We start from the raw sequence: 19,658 nt of genomic DNA, 5'->3' as shown, positions 1-19,658 counted from the left end.
AGTTTTCTTTACTTTTTTGTGGGTTTCCAATTATTTTATGCGTATACATGCATTTATATATTATTTTTGTCCAAAACAAACATAACTACCATTCTTAATATCTACCGTACCCCTCACAAGACGTCAAATTCACAATTTGTAAACTTGCCGTATAAATTCCATATTTATCATATATATTATTTTCATATGTATTATGTAAAAAATAAATGCCTCGATGAGAATTTGATATTTTATGTGGTTCAGTTTTATTGCCTAGAAGGTAAGTGATATCAAACAAGTACGATAAAATGCAAACTAACGTTTTATAATGGTTTGCATAATCATCACTTTGCTCCATTAGCAGTAATATATAGGCACCAATTGTAGCTCTAAAGACTACAGCATTTTCTGTCTTAAAGTCTTTTGAGCTACAATATTGCAGCTACACGAAATAGTGACACCTGTTAGGGTCACATTGAAAAATTATTACCTCGTTGTAACAACCCAGTGTTTTGAAATAACAACTTACCGGTAGCTATCATTAAAATGAAATAACATGATATTTGCTTTCAATGTGACCCTAATAGGCTTTACATATAGGATCTTACATGGGTGTTCATTTCATATGAGATTTTATGAAGAAGTTTTTTTATTTTTTGTGAGCCTTGGCGAGTAAAAATTAAAACTTCGAGACGAGTTTCATAAAATCTCATATGAAATGAACACAAATTCAAGATACTTTTTTTCACATAACTACAATACCTACATAACAAAGAATTTCATGTCATAATGCATATGTATTTCAAAAATCTAGCAGAGGCACTCTGATGTCATGTCATTTTTCCCGCTGTCCTCGTAATCCTGATGTCATGTCATTTTTCCTGACGTTGTTTTATTGTTTCTGTCTGACGTCACAATGAATTTCCAGCCAATGAGAATCGCTCCAGGTCATATTACTAGTGACATACGCAAAAATATTACATGGGCGAAATCACTGGATATCAGGGGGATTATGTGATACATATGAACTATGTGCATTATGTTGAGTTATTAAAACTCTAAATCAGTAAATGTTTTAATTGTATTGTATACATAACTTATGTATTATGTAAACTGACCAATTTTGTGTTGTTACAATCATAGACATTTGTCCTCATGACATGAATGTGTGCCATACATATTATAAATTAATAAAATACTTTTTTACAAAAATATTTTACAAAAGTGATGGATGACATTATTTTTATATTTTCAATATTTGCTTACATATAATGATTGTGACCATGTATCGTGTAAAACTGGTCAAAATTGTATGTTTTGTTTTTCTCAGTCATTTGTATGCATAAACTGAAATGTGAAACTTGGTGTGAAATTACCATTAACTTGTGAAAAATACATGTAATCAAATCCATTCGTCATTAAATGTGTCTATATACTTACAGCCTCATTTGTCTAATTTGAAGAACCATTCTCTAGCAGATTTAACCATATACTCTACCAGAGATCAATATTCTCAAGGAAACCTGTGATTGGTTTTATTGGTTAAACGTCCTATTAACAGCTGAGGTCATGTAAGGATGTGCCAAGTTTGTTGGTGGAGGAAAGCCGGAGTACCCGGAGAAAAACCACCGACCAGCGGTCAGTACCTGGCAACTGCCTAACACGGGATTCGAACTCGCAACCCAGAGGTGGAGGGCTTGTGGTAATATGTCGAGGCATCTTAACCACTCGGTCATCGCGGCCCCAAAACCTGTGATGCCTGTGATGCATGTTTATTGCATAAGTACCTTTGTAAGAAAGGATAAGAACATGGTGGTTTTGAGATCTCAAAATGCTGTGGATAAAGTATGATTGACCATAGATTAGTCCCACCTTTTTGGTGACAACGACATTTGACAAAATCACATGAAAGTGTAACATCATAATCACTAATCGACGGTAAATCATACTTAACTGATGTCGTTTTGGGATCTAAACCCCATATTGGAAGGCACAAAATATTTGTAATAATGCAGGGCACCGGTATACCATGTATTGTCGACTGACCTCCAAGACACGATATGCTGGAGTGTTACATCATATACATAGAGGTTACACAATGAGTGGTTGTTCAATATTGAATTTATTCCACACGATTGAGTTATTTTTTAAAAGTTACAAAAAAACTTTTAAAAAATAACTTGCGAGTGTGGAATAAATTCAATATTCAACAACCAAGAGTAGTGTGACCTGTTTCTACCACAATGATATTCGTTTTTAGCCGATAGAAATACGGCGGGGATACGGTAACGTGTATTTACCGAAATATGCAAATAAGGTGTAGTAATATATATATCACAGTAAAAAGACACTAATTAGTATTCAAAAGTCATCGTTTGATAAAGAAATCATCGATATCAAATTCTTCTAATTAGGAATATCTATAGGGGGAAATAATACTCATTCAACGTCTTATTGAGTTCAAATCTTCAGTTGCTTCCAGAAAATAAAACTAAATGTTGGACTGCATGTATACATGTAAAAGCATTCGCACAACACAGCATCATCTATTTCCCGCCAGATAATCATCAAGCCATTACCATCAAGATCACCAAGTTCGTTTCATACATGTGAAATCTACGAAACTCATCTGTGAAATTCTTGTCCGTCAATATGTATTATCAGTACTTAGTGTCAATTTAACATGTAAATGTCACATTTTTTAAAATTTATATTTTAACACAATGACCAAGACGCATATGCTTTCCAACAGCAGTTTTGGACGTCAAGCGGCGATCACAACATAGAATAGCATCATTTGATTATTGATGGCGTTGACAATGATGACGTGACACTGAGAAAGAAGTTGTTCGGTCAAAGTTCACCATGTCGGCTAATCAGAATGTGTACAGAGTTTATACCACGTGTGGTGTTAACAAATTGTTAATCAACAGCTGCAGTGTATATTCAATGTCCTGAGAGTTGAACAACACCGCCTATTGTGGTAGAAACTCGGATGCACCATATGCATCTTAATACTTCACAATGTGAACATGATAGAAGTCATGAACAAATCGTTTAATCTATAACATATCACTTATTCCGTGAATCATGTTTTAAGTCCAGCAGAGTACCAGTCTAAGTTGGGAATCTCACACAAGTCCACTTGTTCCACAATTTTCTGTGTGTCTCCTTTTCCTTCAATTTTCTGTATGTCTGCTTTTCCTTTGGTTGTTTCATTGTTTTTTGCCACAGCTTCCTCTTTGTTATCAACTTCCATGTCCGAGTCTGAATCAGAATTTGTCACATTTTCTTCCTCATCTGATGCATCACCATCATCTTCATCCTTTCTTTCTTCTCCACTGCTGAAATAAAATAACAAATACAATGTAACATTTGTATACACACAGAAGACTGCTTTATCAGTCTACAAACTTATGCTGGAATCAAAGACAACATTTCACTACAATGTATAACCAAATCAAATTGCATTGTTCATCTACAGTGTGTACATGTTGTGTTAAATATTGAAATAAAATTGTGGATTTCAGAAATCAGGTTATTAGTAAAGCAAATTGAATATTTAACCCATGATCTTATATCAAGATTAAGATGCATTAAATAGTACTAAATTCTTTCCATGAATGATGCAAGATGAATATCTCACTAGGCCTTAATAAAAAATGAAACGACATTTAAATGACAGCTTACTGTTGTATTTAACATATATAAAGGCTTTATGCAGCATAAATACACAAATAATTTTGAATTTCCAACTTACCTGTGTGCATCATCACGGATGAGAAGTGAGTTTATAAAGGTGTGACATAAACTTGTCACAGGGGCTTGTACATGGGAGGCAGTCTCCAGTAACTGAAATAAAATATTACTACAAGTAATGCTCAATCTAAATACATGTATATGAAGATTGTATTCTTTACAAGACAAAATTGTTAAGAACAGTTATCTGGAAGCATTCAAGATGTGAAGTTTTGATTATTTTGATTATAATACAGTAAAACCCCTATAATTCGAACAACAGGGGACCAACATTCCGAGGAATACAGAGTATTCGACCCATCCGAAGTTGGTAATGAACGATCATCGACAATCAAAATGTCTGGTCTCAGTTTATGACAAACAATTTGTGTCAATGACATTTTAATTACCATGATTTTCAGCATTTTGAATTACTATAAAAGTGGTTTTTGATAGCAATATCAAATTGGAACAAGAGATCCCAGAGGGATCTTGGCACCCACCAAAGAATGATCTATGTCTGACAATGGAAAGAGGGATCTTTTCCCTGCTTTTCAAACTTTTTCAAACATACTACATACGAAATTTAAGACAGATCGCTTCATTACTTTCTGAGAAACAGCGGTGAAATCCAAGATAGCGGCCGGTTGGCCATCTTGTTGATCGATCAGTCCCAAAGGTACTATGCACAACTAGGGCTCAAGGGGAACCTATGCATGGAATTTGAGAGATATCCCTTCAATAATTTCTGACAAATAGTGATAAATATCAAAATCCAAGATGGCGGCCGGTCTGCTATCTTGTTGACTAATCAGTTACCAAATGCAAAATGCAAAACTAGGGCCCTAGGGGAAATTCCATAAGAAATTTGAGACAGATCCCTTCAGTACTTTCTGAGAAATTGTGGTAACAAACTCTAACTATCAACATCCAAGATGGCCGCCGGTCAGCCATTTTGTTGACCGATCGGTCCCAAAATGCAATATGCACAACTAGAGTCCTAGGGGAACTCACATATGAAATTTGAGAAAGATCCCTTCAGTACTTTCTGAGAATTAGCGGTAACAAACTTTAACTATCAAAATCCAAGATGGCCGCCTCTCGGCCATTTTGTTGACTGATCGGTCCCAAAATGTAATATGCACAACTACGGCCCTAGGGGACCTACATGTGAAATTTGAAAAAGATCCCTTCAGTACTTTCTGAGAATTGGCAGTAACAAACTTTAACTATCAAAATCCAAGAAGGCCGCCTCTCAGCCATTTTGTTGACCTATCAGTCCTAAAATGTAATATGCACAACTAGGGTCCTAGGGGAACTTACATATAAAATTTGAGAAAGATATCTTCAGTACTTTCTGAGAATTAGCGGTAACAAACTTTTACTATCAAAATCCAAGATGGCCGCCTGTCGACCATCTTGTTCACCGATCCGTCCCAAAATGCAATATGCACAACTAGGGCCTCAGGGGAGCTTACATGTGAAATTTGAAAAAGATCCCTTTAGTACTTTCTGAGAAATAGCGGTAACAAGAATTGTTAACGGACGGATGGACGGACCACGGACGAAAGGCGATTTAGCCCACCATCTGATGATGGTGGGCTAAAAATATGCATAACTAGGGTCCTAGGGGAACTTACATATAAAATTTGAGAAAGATATCTTCAGTACTTTCTGAGAATTAGCGGTAACAAACTTTTACTATCAAAATCCAAGATGGCCGCCTGTCGGCCATTTTGTTGACCGATCCGTCCTAAAATGCAATATGCACAACTAGGGCCTCAGGGGAACTTACATGTGAAATTTGAAAAAGATCCCTTTAGTACTTTCTGAATAGGCTAAAAAATATGCATTACATAAAATGAGCATTTGAAAATTTCTCGAAACAAACTTAAGTCAAAATTTGACTTAAGTCGATTTTATCAACATAAGTTACATAAGGAGAAAAACTTAAGTCTTAAGTCTGTACTTTTGTTTCGAGAAATCGGAGCCTGTTCAATGAATACATGATTTAAACACAGGGATATATTTCTGTTTGAGGAATAAGGGGTATTTGATTAAAAGGTGTTTGAGATATCCAGGGTTTTGTTACATGAAATATATAGGGACACGGTCATGACCATGAGATAAGTTTGACGAATGGGTGTTATTCAAGGAAAGCGGGTTCGAGTTAGAGGGGTTATACTGTATTATAATTCTGAATGTAAAGTAAAATTTATCTTATTTCCCCTTACCTGTGCCGTAAACTGTGCTGCCGTTGTGTACACTTTGCTATCTAAATCTTTATGTTCCGTCGGTTCAAATCCTCTCTTGCGCTCGCTGGACAGTAGGACACTGAATGGAGTTTGTGGAAGGTTGATTTTCACAGGTATCTAGAATTGTAAAACCAGAAAAGACATTAAATATCATAATGTATAATTAGGAGAATATGGCTACTAACTTCCTTACTGGTGCCTATATTCACAACAACAGAACAAGGGAAAATTTTTCGGTATAGAAATAAAAATCCAAAATACATGTAGTTCAAATGAAATGCCAAAGCATGGAACGGAAAAAAATTGCCTAAATACAATAATTTTGAAAGTTTTCTAAACACAATAATCTTATAATTTTCAGAGTAGAATATTGATACGTCCGTGTATTCTGAACTATGTGAATATTCATATGAAATAAGGTATGGAATGAGCAGAAGAATGTACCTGTTTTAATGTTGTTTCTTCGTCTGCTTCCCTTGTCAAGGTCATCAAGTCCTGGTTCTCTGTCATCCAGTACAACTGGGATTCTGACTGCCACGAAAGTTGTCCCCCTTGTTCAATGGAACTCTTGTTTTGTTGAGGAATAAAAGCTGCTCCTTCTATATCATCACCAATATTTCTTTGAGAATACACGTAGGTAGGATTGGAGGGTTTAAACACAAACACTGAAAAAAAAGGGGGAAAAAGATGTGATCCAGAGTAAAATTTTCATATTTTGATAGGATTACTCCAACAAAGTGTTTAGGGCTGTTCCAGTAAAACATATGGTAGGGGGGGAAGGCACTTTGAAATTGGGAGACCCACCGATAGAAGTGATTTTCAATTTTGTTGACCCACACACATATCTATTTTTTTGTGAACAAGACCATGGCATAGAAGCGATTTAATTTTTTATTTCACTCCGATTTGTATCAGGGCTCGGATTTCAGGCTGTTTTACTTGCTTTTTGCAAGACAGTAGATATACCAGAATAGCAAGTGAAAAAAATATGCACTTGCTTATTTTAGCAAGTGGTTTTTATCAGGGACAACTGTAAAAATGGCATAATGATTGTGAAAAATTGTTGTAATGGAAAATATGGGGGCCCAGTTCTTACAGTAATATTGTTGATATTTATTATGTACTTATACACCTCACATCATCATGCAAAAATAAAGGTTTTTATATATAACAAAACTGTAATTTGAATACGGACATTAATTATAAGTGAAAAATATATTTTAGCAAGTAAAAATTTATGGCACTTGCTATTTTTAGCAAGTGGCAAAAAATGTAAAATTCGAGCCCTGTGTATTTGGATTTACACATTTTGATTTCTAGCATCACCAAAGAGTCCTAGGACAAAATTGCACTGTATATTGTGCAGTGAACTTTTGTTTGATATGCTGCATCTACTACTAAATTTGTATAAGGGTACAATCCTTGTAGAACCAGCGTAAAATCTTCTAAACATACTGAAGTGTTTCGCAAGCATAATGCAAAAGTAGACATCTGAACATTCACACTTAAGCTTGTGAACTGCAATTTTTTCCTCGACTTAATACCAGTGAATTTAAATGAAGATCTGTTATTTTGCCAAAACTAATCTATTGTTTCTTTGTACCATTGTCAAATTTGAATGAATATAATATGTTTTAGATAAATAGTCTATCATTATTATATCAAAATACTCAGAAAATAAAATAATTGTTTTTTATTGAAGATGAACAACACATTAAATATTGTCAGAAATTAACATTTTTTTCAATATTTATTTTTGTATTTTTTTAGTCAGGATGACTGAGCAACATATATATTATAAAATATAAAATTTGCATTTTCTTTCAAAATGTTACAAATGCTTCAGATAGACCCACCCACAGAAGGGATTTTATTGAAACGCCACCCTGGCACAGAAGTGATTTTATTTTGAACCCACCATGGCACATACTATTTTTTAAAGTGCCTTCCCTGGGTGCCATATATGTTTTGCTAGAACAGCCCTTACTGGGATTAACTGACAGCTAGTTTGCACTTCTATTTCAGTTTAAAAATTGCAATATCACTCATAACATCATCAAAAACTTCAAATATGATGCACATTTCATGGATTACGTAATTAAGATAGAGAAATTGAATGAAAAATCTTACCATAAAATTATATTTGGTTCCAATCAAAAGAGAAAAAAACAATAAACTACCTGGTATATAATGGCTAGTCACTACACAGCAAGCTTTATGCTGAAAGTCTTAACTCTTACACAAGGCTTTAGTTGAGATTTATAGAATATTTCAACCACTCTTATAGTGAGAGTGGAATCTCAACTCAAAGGTAAGCTTTTTAAATTGTCAGTGTTTCAGAGACTAAAAATCTTTTCCGGATATGCTTTTTCTCTCACTCCAACGGGGGCAAGCGGTTAGTTTTCTCTTATCGTTTTCACTTGTTGAATTTACACTTGAAACTTAACAAAAATGTTAAAACATGGACAAAATGCACTGGAATTTTATTACCATGACCTCAACACAGAACATGTATTGCCTTGATGTCATCGCATAAATAATATAACATGACAATTGTAAAGTAGGTTCAGACTGTCTTCCCTAAGATTGAGATATCGTATTACCACCAGAAGTTCAGATATCTTTGTCCCGGATTAGAGTATCCGGACCAAAATTGTATTCTATTAATTACTTACGACCCCTATTTTCTCCAAACACGGCCATGATGTCACTGAGAGGGTCAGCCACTAAGTGTGTCGTCTTCAAACTGGCACTCCATACAACTGAAACGCAATCACGGTTATACATTATTTCCATTTGTTCATTTTATTTGTTAGAACAAGCACTCAATATTTTCTGATATCCCACTCTTGGCCCTGTTAGTACAAACACCAACATTTTCTGATACCTGTCCTTGGTATTAATAAGATTAATGACTTTCTATTTTAAATTTTGACTTTGTCAGCTCACCTGCACAGGTAATAAGGTTCCAGACCGTTACATTTGACTTTGTAGTGGTGACGAGGTATTGGCTACAGGACATCTTACCAAACTCCATAAACCTGTAAACATATCAAAATGCTCATGTCAGTATCATTAAATCAATACCTAGATGGTCCAATGAACAGCCTTGGTCATTACAGTGATGTTGCAAGATATGGGGAGGAAAGCTGGAGGTCAGAGTGAAATACTCTAGAGACTTCAAATTAAGGCTGTTCCAGCAAATCATACATGGTAGGGGGGAAGGCACTTTGAAATTGGGAGACCTACCGATAGAAGCGATTTCACCCAATTTTGTTGCCACCCCCCCTCCACATATCTATTGTTTGTTTTTTTTGTGAAGGAGGCCATGGCATAGAAGCCATTTAATTTTTTTATTTTGCTCTATCTCTTTTTGGATTTACATATTTAGATTTCTACCATCACCGATGAGTCCTAGGACAAAATTGTACTGTATATGGTGCAGTGAACTATTGTTTTATATGCTACATCTATTACTTAATTTGTATAAAGGTACAATCTTCCTAGAGCCAGTGGAAAACCTACTAAAGATATCGAAGTATTGCACAAGCATAATGCAAGAGTAGACATTTGAATATTCACACTTAAACTTGTGAACTGCCACTTTTTCCTTGACTTAATACCAGTGAATTTAAATAAAGATCTGTTGATGAAAACAGTATTTTTCCCAAATTAAACAATTGTTTCTCTGTATCATTGCCAAGTTTGATTGAATATAGTATGTTTTAGATAAATATTCTGTCATTATTGTATCAGAACACCCAGAAAATAAAACATTTGTTTTTTATTGAAGATTAACCACACATTAGTATTGTTAGAAATAAATATTTCTCTCAACAGTTAATTTTGTAGTCAGGATGACTGACAGCAACACTTTAAAACGCAAATTTTGCATTTTATATCAAAAAGTTACAAATGCTTCAGATAGACTCACCCAAAAGAGTGATTTTATTGAAATGACACCCTGGCACAGAAGTGATTTTATTTTGAACCCACCACAACACATATTATTTTTTAAAGTGCCTTCCCTGGGTGCCATAAAGGTATGTTTTGCTGGAACAGCCCCTAGCAGATAGACATCAAGGTGAAAATCTGATTTGTGAAATAATAGAAATGGTTTACATGCAATTCATTCCAACTGAGGCATTTTTGACCAAAGATGATCACTGGTCATAAACAGTACTCTAAAACATGTTTATAAAGAACATGCTTACACTGAATTTGTGGTTTTAATATAGTAATTCTCATTCCCTGCCAAGGATATTTGTAATATGTGTATCACAAATTATGCTTATAATAAAGTGATTTTTATTGCTCCCCAGAGGTTCGTTGTAAATGTATTTATTTATCTGATCAATCTTCAAATCTAACATTTGAATCCAGCACTTGAAAGACCAATGATAACAAGGTTCAACAGTACATGATTGATATGTTTTCAACGCCTATTTTTCTTCCAGTGACCGTAATACAGGGACTATTTATTCACTCACACTATCTGCCCTTGCTGACTTCTCATTGTCTCCCTCAGTACGTTATTGTCCGGGTCCCACAGTGTGATGCTGGTCCCGAACGCCACCCCAAGTAGAGATCCGTCCGCTGTGAAGGAACACGTCCCAGCCGGCTGGTCGTGGTAGAACCCTACAGACTCACAGCTCCATCTGGTGTTGGCTCCTAAAATTTACATATCAAATTAAAAGTGTATTATTGTTTGTTTGACAGCCAGAAGGCAATTAATGTCTGTTTCAAAATCCAGCAAACAACAAACAAAAATGAAAGTTTAAATAATGAATTTGTGCTTGTTTTCCTACTAAATCTCACTTTCTGATTCTTAAAGTAATAAAGTTTTATCATGTAATTCAAAACAATTAATCATGCATTAATTTATTTTGTTTGCAAACTTTTGTGAGAATCCACGGCACAGATTCAGACAATTGGGAAACAATTTTTTTTCATACTCTATGAAATTGATAAAACATCAACGCTTAGCTAAATTATTAAAACTCTGCACAGTGAAAAGAAATAATTTCTATATTGTCTCTTCTCTCTTCATGTCTACACTTACTGTAAATATTTGTGTCATCCATGTTGGACCAGATTTTGAATTTGCCATCTAAACTTGTTGTTACCACCATCGGGTCTTCGTCGATACCACTGAAGTCATCAGGACGGAAACGTAAACACGTTACTTTTTTATCATGTGGGACTTCAACTGTGGTATTCAATGTGTACCTGAAAGTAGACATATTTAAGATATTTAATCGCTTGTTCAATAATATACTTTTCCAAGATATTAAAAGCATTTAAATACAAACTTGATGTCCTATTAATTGAGCTACCTGGATACTGATGACCGACGACCATGCAGTCCAATCCTGCTACAGTACTAATATATCAGAAATGTTACATTTCTATTGCTAAACAATCTACATATGACTTGTCTTCTTTGGTAAGCTTTGAGGAGGAGTATAGTTTATCATTTCTACTTCTATACAATCCTTCAAACATACACATGATTTTTCTACCTTTGTGTTTCGGAGTTGTACAGCCAAAACTTGAGTCGTAACTCTGGGGTCATGACCTTGTTGTCCCAGTACTCGACAGTTGCTAGCCAGCTGCCCGTACTGTTGAATTCAGCTTTTACAACTTCAGTCACGTCCAATGGACGCTTCACATTTTCTGCAGAAATATAGTTCTGACAAACTATGTCCAACTGGAAAAGAAATCGGAAACATGATTAAATTAGTAAATACTTTTTTGTCTGCACATTACATTGAACAATGGCTTGTTGCAATAGAAACAGTTATTCTAATTGCTGCCATTTTAAGCTGTATTTCTATTCCAATTAACGGGGCCGCGGTGGCCGAGTGGTTAAGATGTACCGACATATTACCACATGCCCTCCACCTCTGGGTCGCGAGTTCGAATCCAATGTGGGGCAGTTGCCAGGTACTGACCGCTGGTCGGTGGTTTTTCTCTGGGTTCTCCGGCTTTCCTCCACCAACAAACCTGGCACGTCCTTAAATGACCCTGGCTGTTAATAGGACGTTAAACTAATCAAACCAAAAACTATTCAAATTCTTGTGGCAGTAATACCTTAAATCTAATTGGACTGATGTATGCTATGCCTTTTACCATTTATACAATTTATTATGATACAAAAATATAAACCAGTAACCATCGTAACAGCTTACATTGTATAACTGTTTGTCGCTATGGACTGAGTAGAACTGTAGATGTCCTGGTTTGCCATTCAGCACAAGAGCCTTGGACCTGGGGTCAAAGTTGAGTCCTGCAGGATAGCCATTTTGTTTATCGATGAGATTAGTTTTCGTGAGGCCTTGAAACACCTGAACTACAGAGAAGTTACTGGACAGCAGATGGATCACTGGAAAAATAAACAAAGTCAATAGTAAACACTCACACTAAAAAAATAACACTCAGTGTCAAGAATAAACATTCACAGTCAAAAATAAACACTCGTAGTCAAAAATAAACACTAATGCCCAAGTTTCAAGAATATTCCTTAGCTCCAATTTTTCCAAAGGAAACCATTACAGAAGTTAAAGAAATTTCTTTAACTTAAAGTTTTTGAAGAAATGAAGCTGGTAACATCAAACTTCAAATGTATGCTATACTGGTATTAGAGTTCATAGTACACCAAAGTATGCAAAACGATAAATTATAATTTTCTTATAGGTCAAAATCAATCTTAAACATTGCAAACGTTGTCATGACATACCGTTATCATGGTGACTTGTGGCATACAATAGGTTGTCTGGGGAGATGGTCACATGACACAGTGGGGCCCCGAGGCGGGGTCGGAAGTCACGGTACTCTGAGTTGTATTGCCATTTGACTAGCACACATTCGTGTCCTCCACTGAGTAGGTAGGAACCTGTGGACAGAGAAAATCAAATATTGGAGACGTTCAAAATATATGCTAATTATGTCCTTTTATTTCTCAGAAAAATTTAAACCCCTATTGTAGATCTATATCCTACCAGCTATTATCATGTGTAATTTCAAAATAATTAATTATCATTATTAAATATTGATTTAGTTTTTACCTACCTTCTGTTGTGAAGGTCAAATCAAGAACAGGAAGGGCATGCCAGTGAAGTGTCGTCTTGACAACATGGCTCTGATCACCAAGGAAACTCCACCTAAAAGAAGTACAAAAATCTAAAAAATGATGTTCCAAATTTTTTTCTACGTTAAGTGTATACAACACAAAACTATTCATTGTTTATTCTTTAATATCTCACTACTCATCTACATTTTGATTTCAGCACATAGTAAAAAACAAAGCACTATTGTCATAAAAATTTACAGAAATATATATTCATAAAAGACGTTAATCCCCCTCCTCAAGGACAAACAGTATGAGTTGTGGGGACAGGATGGAATATGAGAAAGATGCAGGTAACAGTGCATCCTCCCTTACCATTGCTATCCACAATTTTACTATAGAGACATAAAAATGATCTTTTTCTAATCTGACCACTATCTGTTTGATTCCCTAAAGTAAAAGATAAAATCCAGCACATACCACAGTATAATCTTGCCACTGTCAGTTCCTGTAGCGATACAGTAGTCAACAGGGTGACAGGCAACACAGGTGAGGTCCGGAAACGAATACCTATAAATCAAACATTTTATAAGACACAAATTTTTATCTGACATGAATATTTGTGAAATTATGTTATTTAAAATGAATAGTCGGGCAAAGAAAACCAGTCTAAATGCGTTCATTGGCCTTCCAAAAGTTCTCACATATTAATACGACGGCCAAGTTCTGCTTAGTTTCCCAGTTCTGACCATTAAAGTAAAGGAAAGTTGAAAGCATTGAAAGCGAGGCTGCGTGTAAATGTAACCACGGACATAGTCAGCCGGGAGGACGTTTTAGGATTCCTATACTTTAAATTAATTTCTTCGTACGCAGACAGATTTTGGCGAGAGATTTTATTTTTCTATTTCATAAGAAACTATACTGGATACATTCACACCATTTTTACCGACTTTAGCCATCCTTGCCCGACTGTTCACTTTAAGCTTATTGCTACAATAGACTTCCACTAATCCTATACGTGTAAATACAGGTAACATCAATGATTGGGTAAGGTCTCATCTTTGTTTCCATGGGTGATTAGGTAATGTTACCATATACAAGACCATTAATTTTCTTTACTAAATAAAAACACTCTGTCAAACCAGTTTAAATCATAAATGTCTCATGTGCATTATTTTAGTTTTCTTAAACATAAAATTTCCATTACTTTAATCAAATTACACATTCACATTTACTATTGCAAAGTACTCAGGATATTAATCCTAATGAAATCATATTGGTAGTATATTATGTATATTGTACATATAACATGAGATTTCACAAAAGAAATTAAATAAAGGCTAGTTCATGATTTTACCCAAAATGATTATTTCTTTGTAATAGTAAGACTTCTACCATCGAGATATCTAATCAGATATAAAGTATATCGCAGAAAAATGAAAAACCAAGTTCAACATTTAGGAGTAAAATTTATTTGTGTACTTACTTTTTCACTTTTGATGACTTTAATGTTGACTTAACATATAGCATAGATCCCTTCACTGCTGTGACGAATTTCCCCTAAAAATGATAAATCAAGGAGTAGATACCATGCCATACATGTAACTCTCAATAGCTAACACAACTAGATTTACCAACTACTGATCTATTATTCTGTCTATACTTTAAGCAAGAATTAATCAATCTCCAAATCAATAAGTAAACATTCAAACATTTTAATACTCTAATAGTTGTCTCAGCTACTAAGCTTGTCGTTCTAATTGTTGTTTCAGCTACTAAGCTTGTCGTACTAATAGTTGTTTCAGCTACTAAGCTTGTCGTTCTAACAGTTGTTTCAGCTACTAAGCTTGTCGTTCTAACAGTTGTTTCAGCTACTTACCTTGCAGCCAACAGCTGAACATCGTGGGTCTTTAGAGACCCGAGTTATGTCTGTGATAGATGTGACAGCCTCCCCTTTACTTGTGGTCAGTAAATCACAGTGGACTAGGTCATCTGTGAAATTATAGGAATAGATTATATCAATATGGGAATTATCAATTATTCACTTTAACAATAATTTAAATTTTCATATCAAAATGATGACTGGTTCACTGTAACCATATAACAGATGGTAACTATAGAACAAGCAAATAAAGATAATTTAAATGAGATCATAAATAATTTAATATTTTGTTCATTAAAGTTAATGCTAACACACCATAATACATCAGTTTTTTTATAACTTTGAAGTAATGGCTATATTATTGTATTCAGATTGTTTCCTCTTCTCTCTCAATACACACATTTCCGTTCTTTCAATAGTTGAGCTTCAACCAACCATAAACTTACATGCTTTCCCAGATTGCTGGAGAAGTTGTACCTTATCCTGTTCACCAGGGCGTGACCAGATTCCATGAAGGGGACCCTGTAGTCGTATCTTCTGTAAACAGTAACATTAGAACAAACAATTGTTAAAATCTGTCAATTATGTCACAAAAATGTGGCTCAGTATGGTATCATGTGGGCATTGATAATACATTGTCTTCTGTCCTAAAATTGACTATTTATTGTTTCTAAAGAACAAGAATTGTGATTTTCTAGTGCAATTTTCCATAATATAATTACCCTTCTTCTTCTTTATGGTTTTGCCATCCGTCAAAAGTGACGATTATTAGCGATACGACACAGTGGCATGGGGAGAGGGGTTATATACAGTGCATTTTTTTTATATATATATACTCTTATTGCACTGTTAATCTTTGGAAAGCTGCTTCTACAAACCTGATTTCTGCAAAATGTTTTATAAACCAGTACTGTATGCATGATTACACTAAAAATCTGACTAATTATATTTACCTTCAGCAGCACACAATCAGCATAGTCCCAAAAAATCACTGTTTGGTCCAATGAACTTGATAATAACTGAAACAGTATACATATAGTTATGTCTTGACTGCATAAAAATGTCCATTTGACAAACTAGACCAATCAGATCAGATTTAAATTAATAAACTTTGTCAAAAAATAGACATTCACGCAAAGTCTCAAAATCATGTCTATAAATTTTTTGTCGTAGCGTCTACATAGCAGTTAATTACTTTCAGTGACAGCTTACAAGTGAACATTTTATATGCTTGACAAGATGATACATGGACTTAGTTTACGGATATATGTGTCATCTGAATGTGACGAAACTGAGAAAGGTAAGAGAAACATAGCGGAATTTGACCAAGCACCTCAATTATATCATCATATTTGTCATTCAGGTAGATCTAGGGTCTGAAAGATTTCATGTTCAAAGCTCTGTTTGTATGGGCATGTTTCCTTGACCTTCCAGTTACAGATTCTAAAATCTTTTTCACCTGAAGTTTGTTGAGCGAGTTGATGACAAGTCCTGTAGTCGTGTCAGTGTGTCCTTTCAGATCATGTACACATTCCCCACTGGCAGTACTGTAAACTTTAATTAGTGTCTCAGCACAGCAGAATAGGAATCTGTTCAACAAATCAAATTAAATACATAGTAAGATACCACGCAAACAAAAATGGTTGGGCACATGTAAATTAATTGCTATTTTAGCAATATATAGCTATAATAGCTATTCATAGCTATACAAAACTAGCGAGACAACATTTCTGGAGATAAAAGTGCTTGCTCTCAAAACTGACTCCTGAAACTTGCAGGGAATGTGTATAAGGATCATTTGAACACTATGCAACCACTTTTCGTTCGAAACAATAGAGCAATAATTAACTTAATTAGCTTAATTATACCTTATCAAATATGCTTTCAATATGTTTGAATGATCTATCTGATAAATAGCTATTATAACTATATATCGCTATAATAACAATAAATTTACATGTGCCCAACCTGAATGTGTGTCACAATATACACATGTGATAGAATGTACACATGTGTGATAGAATGCTGTACATCAAGCTGCATACAATACACATATGTTATACAATCTAAAAGATCACGTCTAGGATCAGAATAAAAAGCTATATGATCAAATGACAATGATTGAGTTCATATATCCAGCTGATATCGTTATATTATCTCGTCCATGTTGACAACATGGTTTGATAGAAGAAAAACATTCCACGCATAGAATGAGTATGTTGCGTGTAACATAGACTATTAGAACTTCGTCTTTTCATATCTTACCTTGAATCGTGTGAAAATAGTGGCTTTGCATGAACCAGATTTGCTCCAGCACGCACAGATGCAACTATTCTCTTCTCGTCCACGTTTTCCGTGGAGGCTGACATCTTGAAAAATGACGTCACAACAAACGCACATTGTAATTTTTTACTCAAGCTAGCGTGCAACAAAGTCCGGATAATGATTCATTGGTGCGTACGGGTGCAAATATATATATATAAGTTATATCAGAGATCTAAATAGTTTATTATCAAAATTTCTGCTTATAAATCATTATTTTATTATCATTTACACTTTTTGCTTAAATTGTTTGATTTTATGAGTCTATATTAGTCAGTTAACCCTGCCTATAGAAGAAAAAAATAATGTTTAGCGGACTATGCCATGTTTAGCGGACTATGCCTAATTAGTTTCTGGGTTCCAATACAACATATTTATAATTAAAACACTAATTTTGGATGACTTTGCCTGTGTGGCATTTTCATTAAAATCTTAGGACGTTAAACTAATAAAACCAAACTAAACCAGCCCTAGTCCGCTAAACCTGTCTATATTATTAGGCATTTTTTTTTGCCTAATATATATAACGCAAAAAACAGAAAAAAAAAGAAAAAAAAGCCTCATAATATAGGCAGGTTTAGCGGACTAAACCAGCCCATGCGTTACATAGTGCCCAAGAATCACACTTGAAAACTGTCGCAGATGAAAATGCCACACCTGCATGTTGCTTATGATATAATTGTAAATGTTATTTATTCTGTTTATAAAATCATCACTATATTTGGAGGAAATAAAGATAATAATTAGAAACTTGTAATATAGCACTGGTGCAAATATATTTCGAACAAAAGCATACTATAGGCCTACTATTCTATATGTTTTGCTATGCAAATATTCACTCATAACGTGCATGAATATTTTGATATTTTTATAATAAATTTTAATACTTTATTTTTCAACACACTTAATTAAAATTTCACAGATATTTAAAAAAAAAAAATCACTTTGTTACACTGTACGAGATTTCACTTTTTAAAATAATGTTATATATTACATGTAACCATTTCCAAAACGAAGACTTGGCTTAATATTGAAGGGTCTTATTATGAAGCAAATGAACCGGAGTATTTTATAGGTGCATGTATGTTGATACCATCCCACAGGTATATAGTACATATGATATGCATATATATAACAAGTATGATTATAAATCCTCTACGCAAGTTCGTTTAATATGACATTTCTTTTCTTTCTTTTAACTTTCTATCCTATGGGTGAGGAGCTCTCAACGTCGTGTTCTTCTGTCACTGAGACACAGTTGTATAGACTGAGGGATAAAACAAAAATGAGTTTCTATTCCTGCATACAATGGTTTAACGGCTAGCCATCCAGTGGCGTAGCAAGGTCTGGATAGGTCTGCATGCCTGGGGGTGCAGCGGGCGAGAGCCCCCTGCTCAGGGTCCAGGGGCGACGCCCCGGTAGGGGGTATGGGGTGCGAAGCCCCTAGAAGCTGACGGGAAATTGTTACAATGTAGTAACCATTTTACTTCTATGGTAACTTTTAACGTACGTATATACCAATGGTTAAATGGAGGTCACGATATTCAGTTGATAACCATGCAAAACTATACACAAAATTAGAACTGTGGTGATTTTTTTATATACATATAATCTTATATACTAGACTCCCCTGACAAGTGCTCGAACAAAAAACAACGGATTTTTGTCTGTAAAAATTAAAATAGTAAGCAATGGGAGAATTTTGTGTTATTTCAACTGATGAAAAACTTATGGCGAATATTTTAAACAAAATTGAAATTAAGTTAACGTAATTGCGTAAGAAGGGACCAGTCCTCGACCACCTCAATAAAAAAATCAAACATAGTATTTATGACCTATTTTTCTACATATTCTGTTTTATTTCTAACAATTACAATAACAAAAATTATTTTCTTAATCAACAATCTGTTCATATTCTACAAAAATAAAAGTCAACTATTTCGTGAGTAGACACCGAAAATCATGGATTAACACGCGTTTTAACGGGGCGGGAAGTGAACTAAAATTGAAAAATTCACTTTGGCCAAGAACATATTGCAATTGCTATTTCAGTTGATTTGCTATCATTTTAATATAGTTATATGTTTTTAGAATATTTCTTACTTTTCATGCGATGTTGTTTATTTTGGTATTCGTAAGTGTTTCCCGATTCAAAATCCACATTTGCTTGAGGGAATTTGGTGAAGAAGTCTAATATTGTCTTCGACAAGATTCAAACAATCAAATTTAACAACTAAATGCACGTGGTAACCGGAAATATATAGACTATTCTAATAAATTTCCAGAATGGCCAATCTTCAAGTCTGTCAAATGTGCACAAAGTTATGTTAGGCATACAGTTGGACATACATGTATCATATGTATTTATACGTAATTTATATTCAGCAGCGTTACGTGTATTCAAATGTTGTGT

At 34.5% G+C, this 19,658-nt stretch overlaps 1 protein-coding gene across 2 annotated transcripts; it reads right to left on the bottom strand.

The window, feature by feature from the left end:
• Window positions 1-2,294: 2,294 nt before the first annotated feature.
• On the bottom strand, window positions 2,295-17,398 carry LOC138314336 (WD repeat-containing protein 75-like). Of its 2 annotated transcripts, none has more exons than XM_069254626.1 (19): window positions 17,189-17,398; window positions 16,383-16,512; window positions 15,877-15,942; window positions 15,370-15,460; window positions 14,921-15,033; window positions 14,528-14,601; window positions 13,522-13,611; window positions 13,044-13,135; window positions 12,712-12,867; window positions 12,164-12,357; window positions 11,495-11,682; window positions 11,035-11,201; window positions 10,463-10,643; window positions 8,922-9,013; window positions 8,648-8,734; window positions 6,417-6,637; window positions 5,952-6,089; window positions 3,740-3,831; window positions 2,295-3,320 (listed from the first exon to the last, which is right to left on the bottom strand). In XM_069254626.1, the coding sequence occupies exons 1-19, from the start codon at window positions 17,290-17,292 to the stop codon at window positions 3,068-3,070; spliced, it is 2,529 nt and encodes an 842-aa protein (XP_069110727.1). In that variant the 5' UTR covers window positions 17,293-17,398; the 3' UTR covers window positions 2,295-3,067. The 2 variants fall into 2 exon arrangements, with proteins under 2 accessions (XP_069110727.1, XP_069110726.1); XM_069254625.1 differs by having other exon boundaries at window positions 2,295-3,323; window positions 17,189-17,394.
• Window positions 17,399-19,658: the final 2,260 nt, after the last annotated feature.

Source organism: Argopecten irradians, chromosome 2, assembly GCF_041381155.1.
Source record: "Argopecten irradians isolate NY chromosome 2, Ai_NY, whole genome shotgun sequence".
Classification (NCBI taxonomy): Eukaryota; Metazoa; Mollusca; class Bivalvia; order Pectinida; family Pectinidae; genus Argopecten; species Argopecten irradians.
The sequence above is the reverse complement of the archived record's forward strand: the minus strand, read 5'-3'. Positions and strand labels throughout refer to the sequence as shown.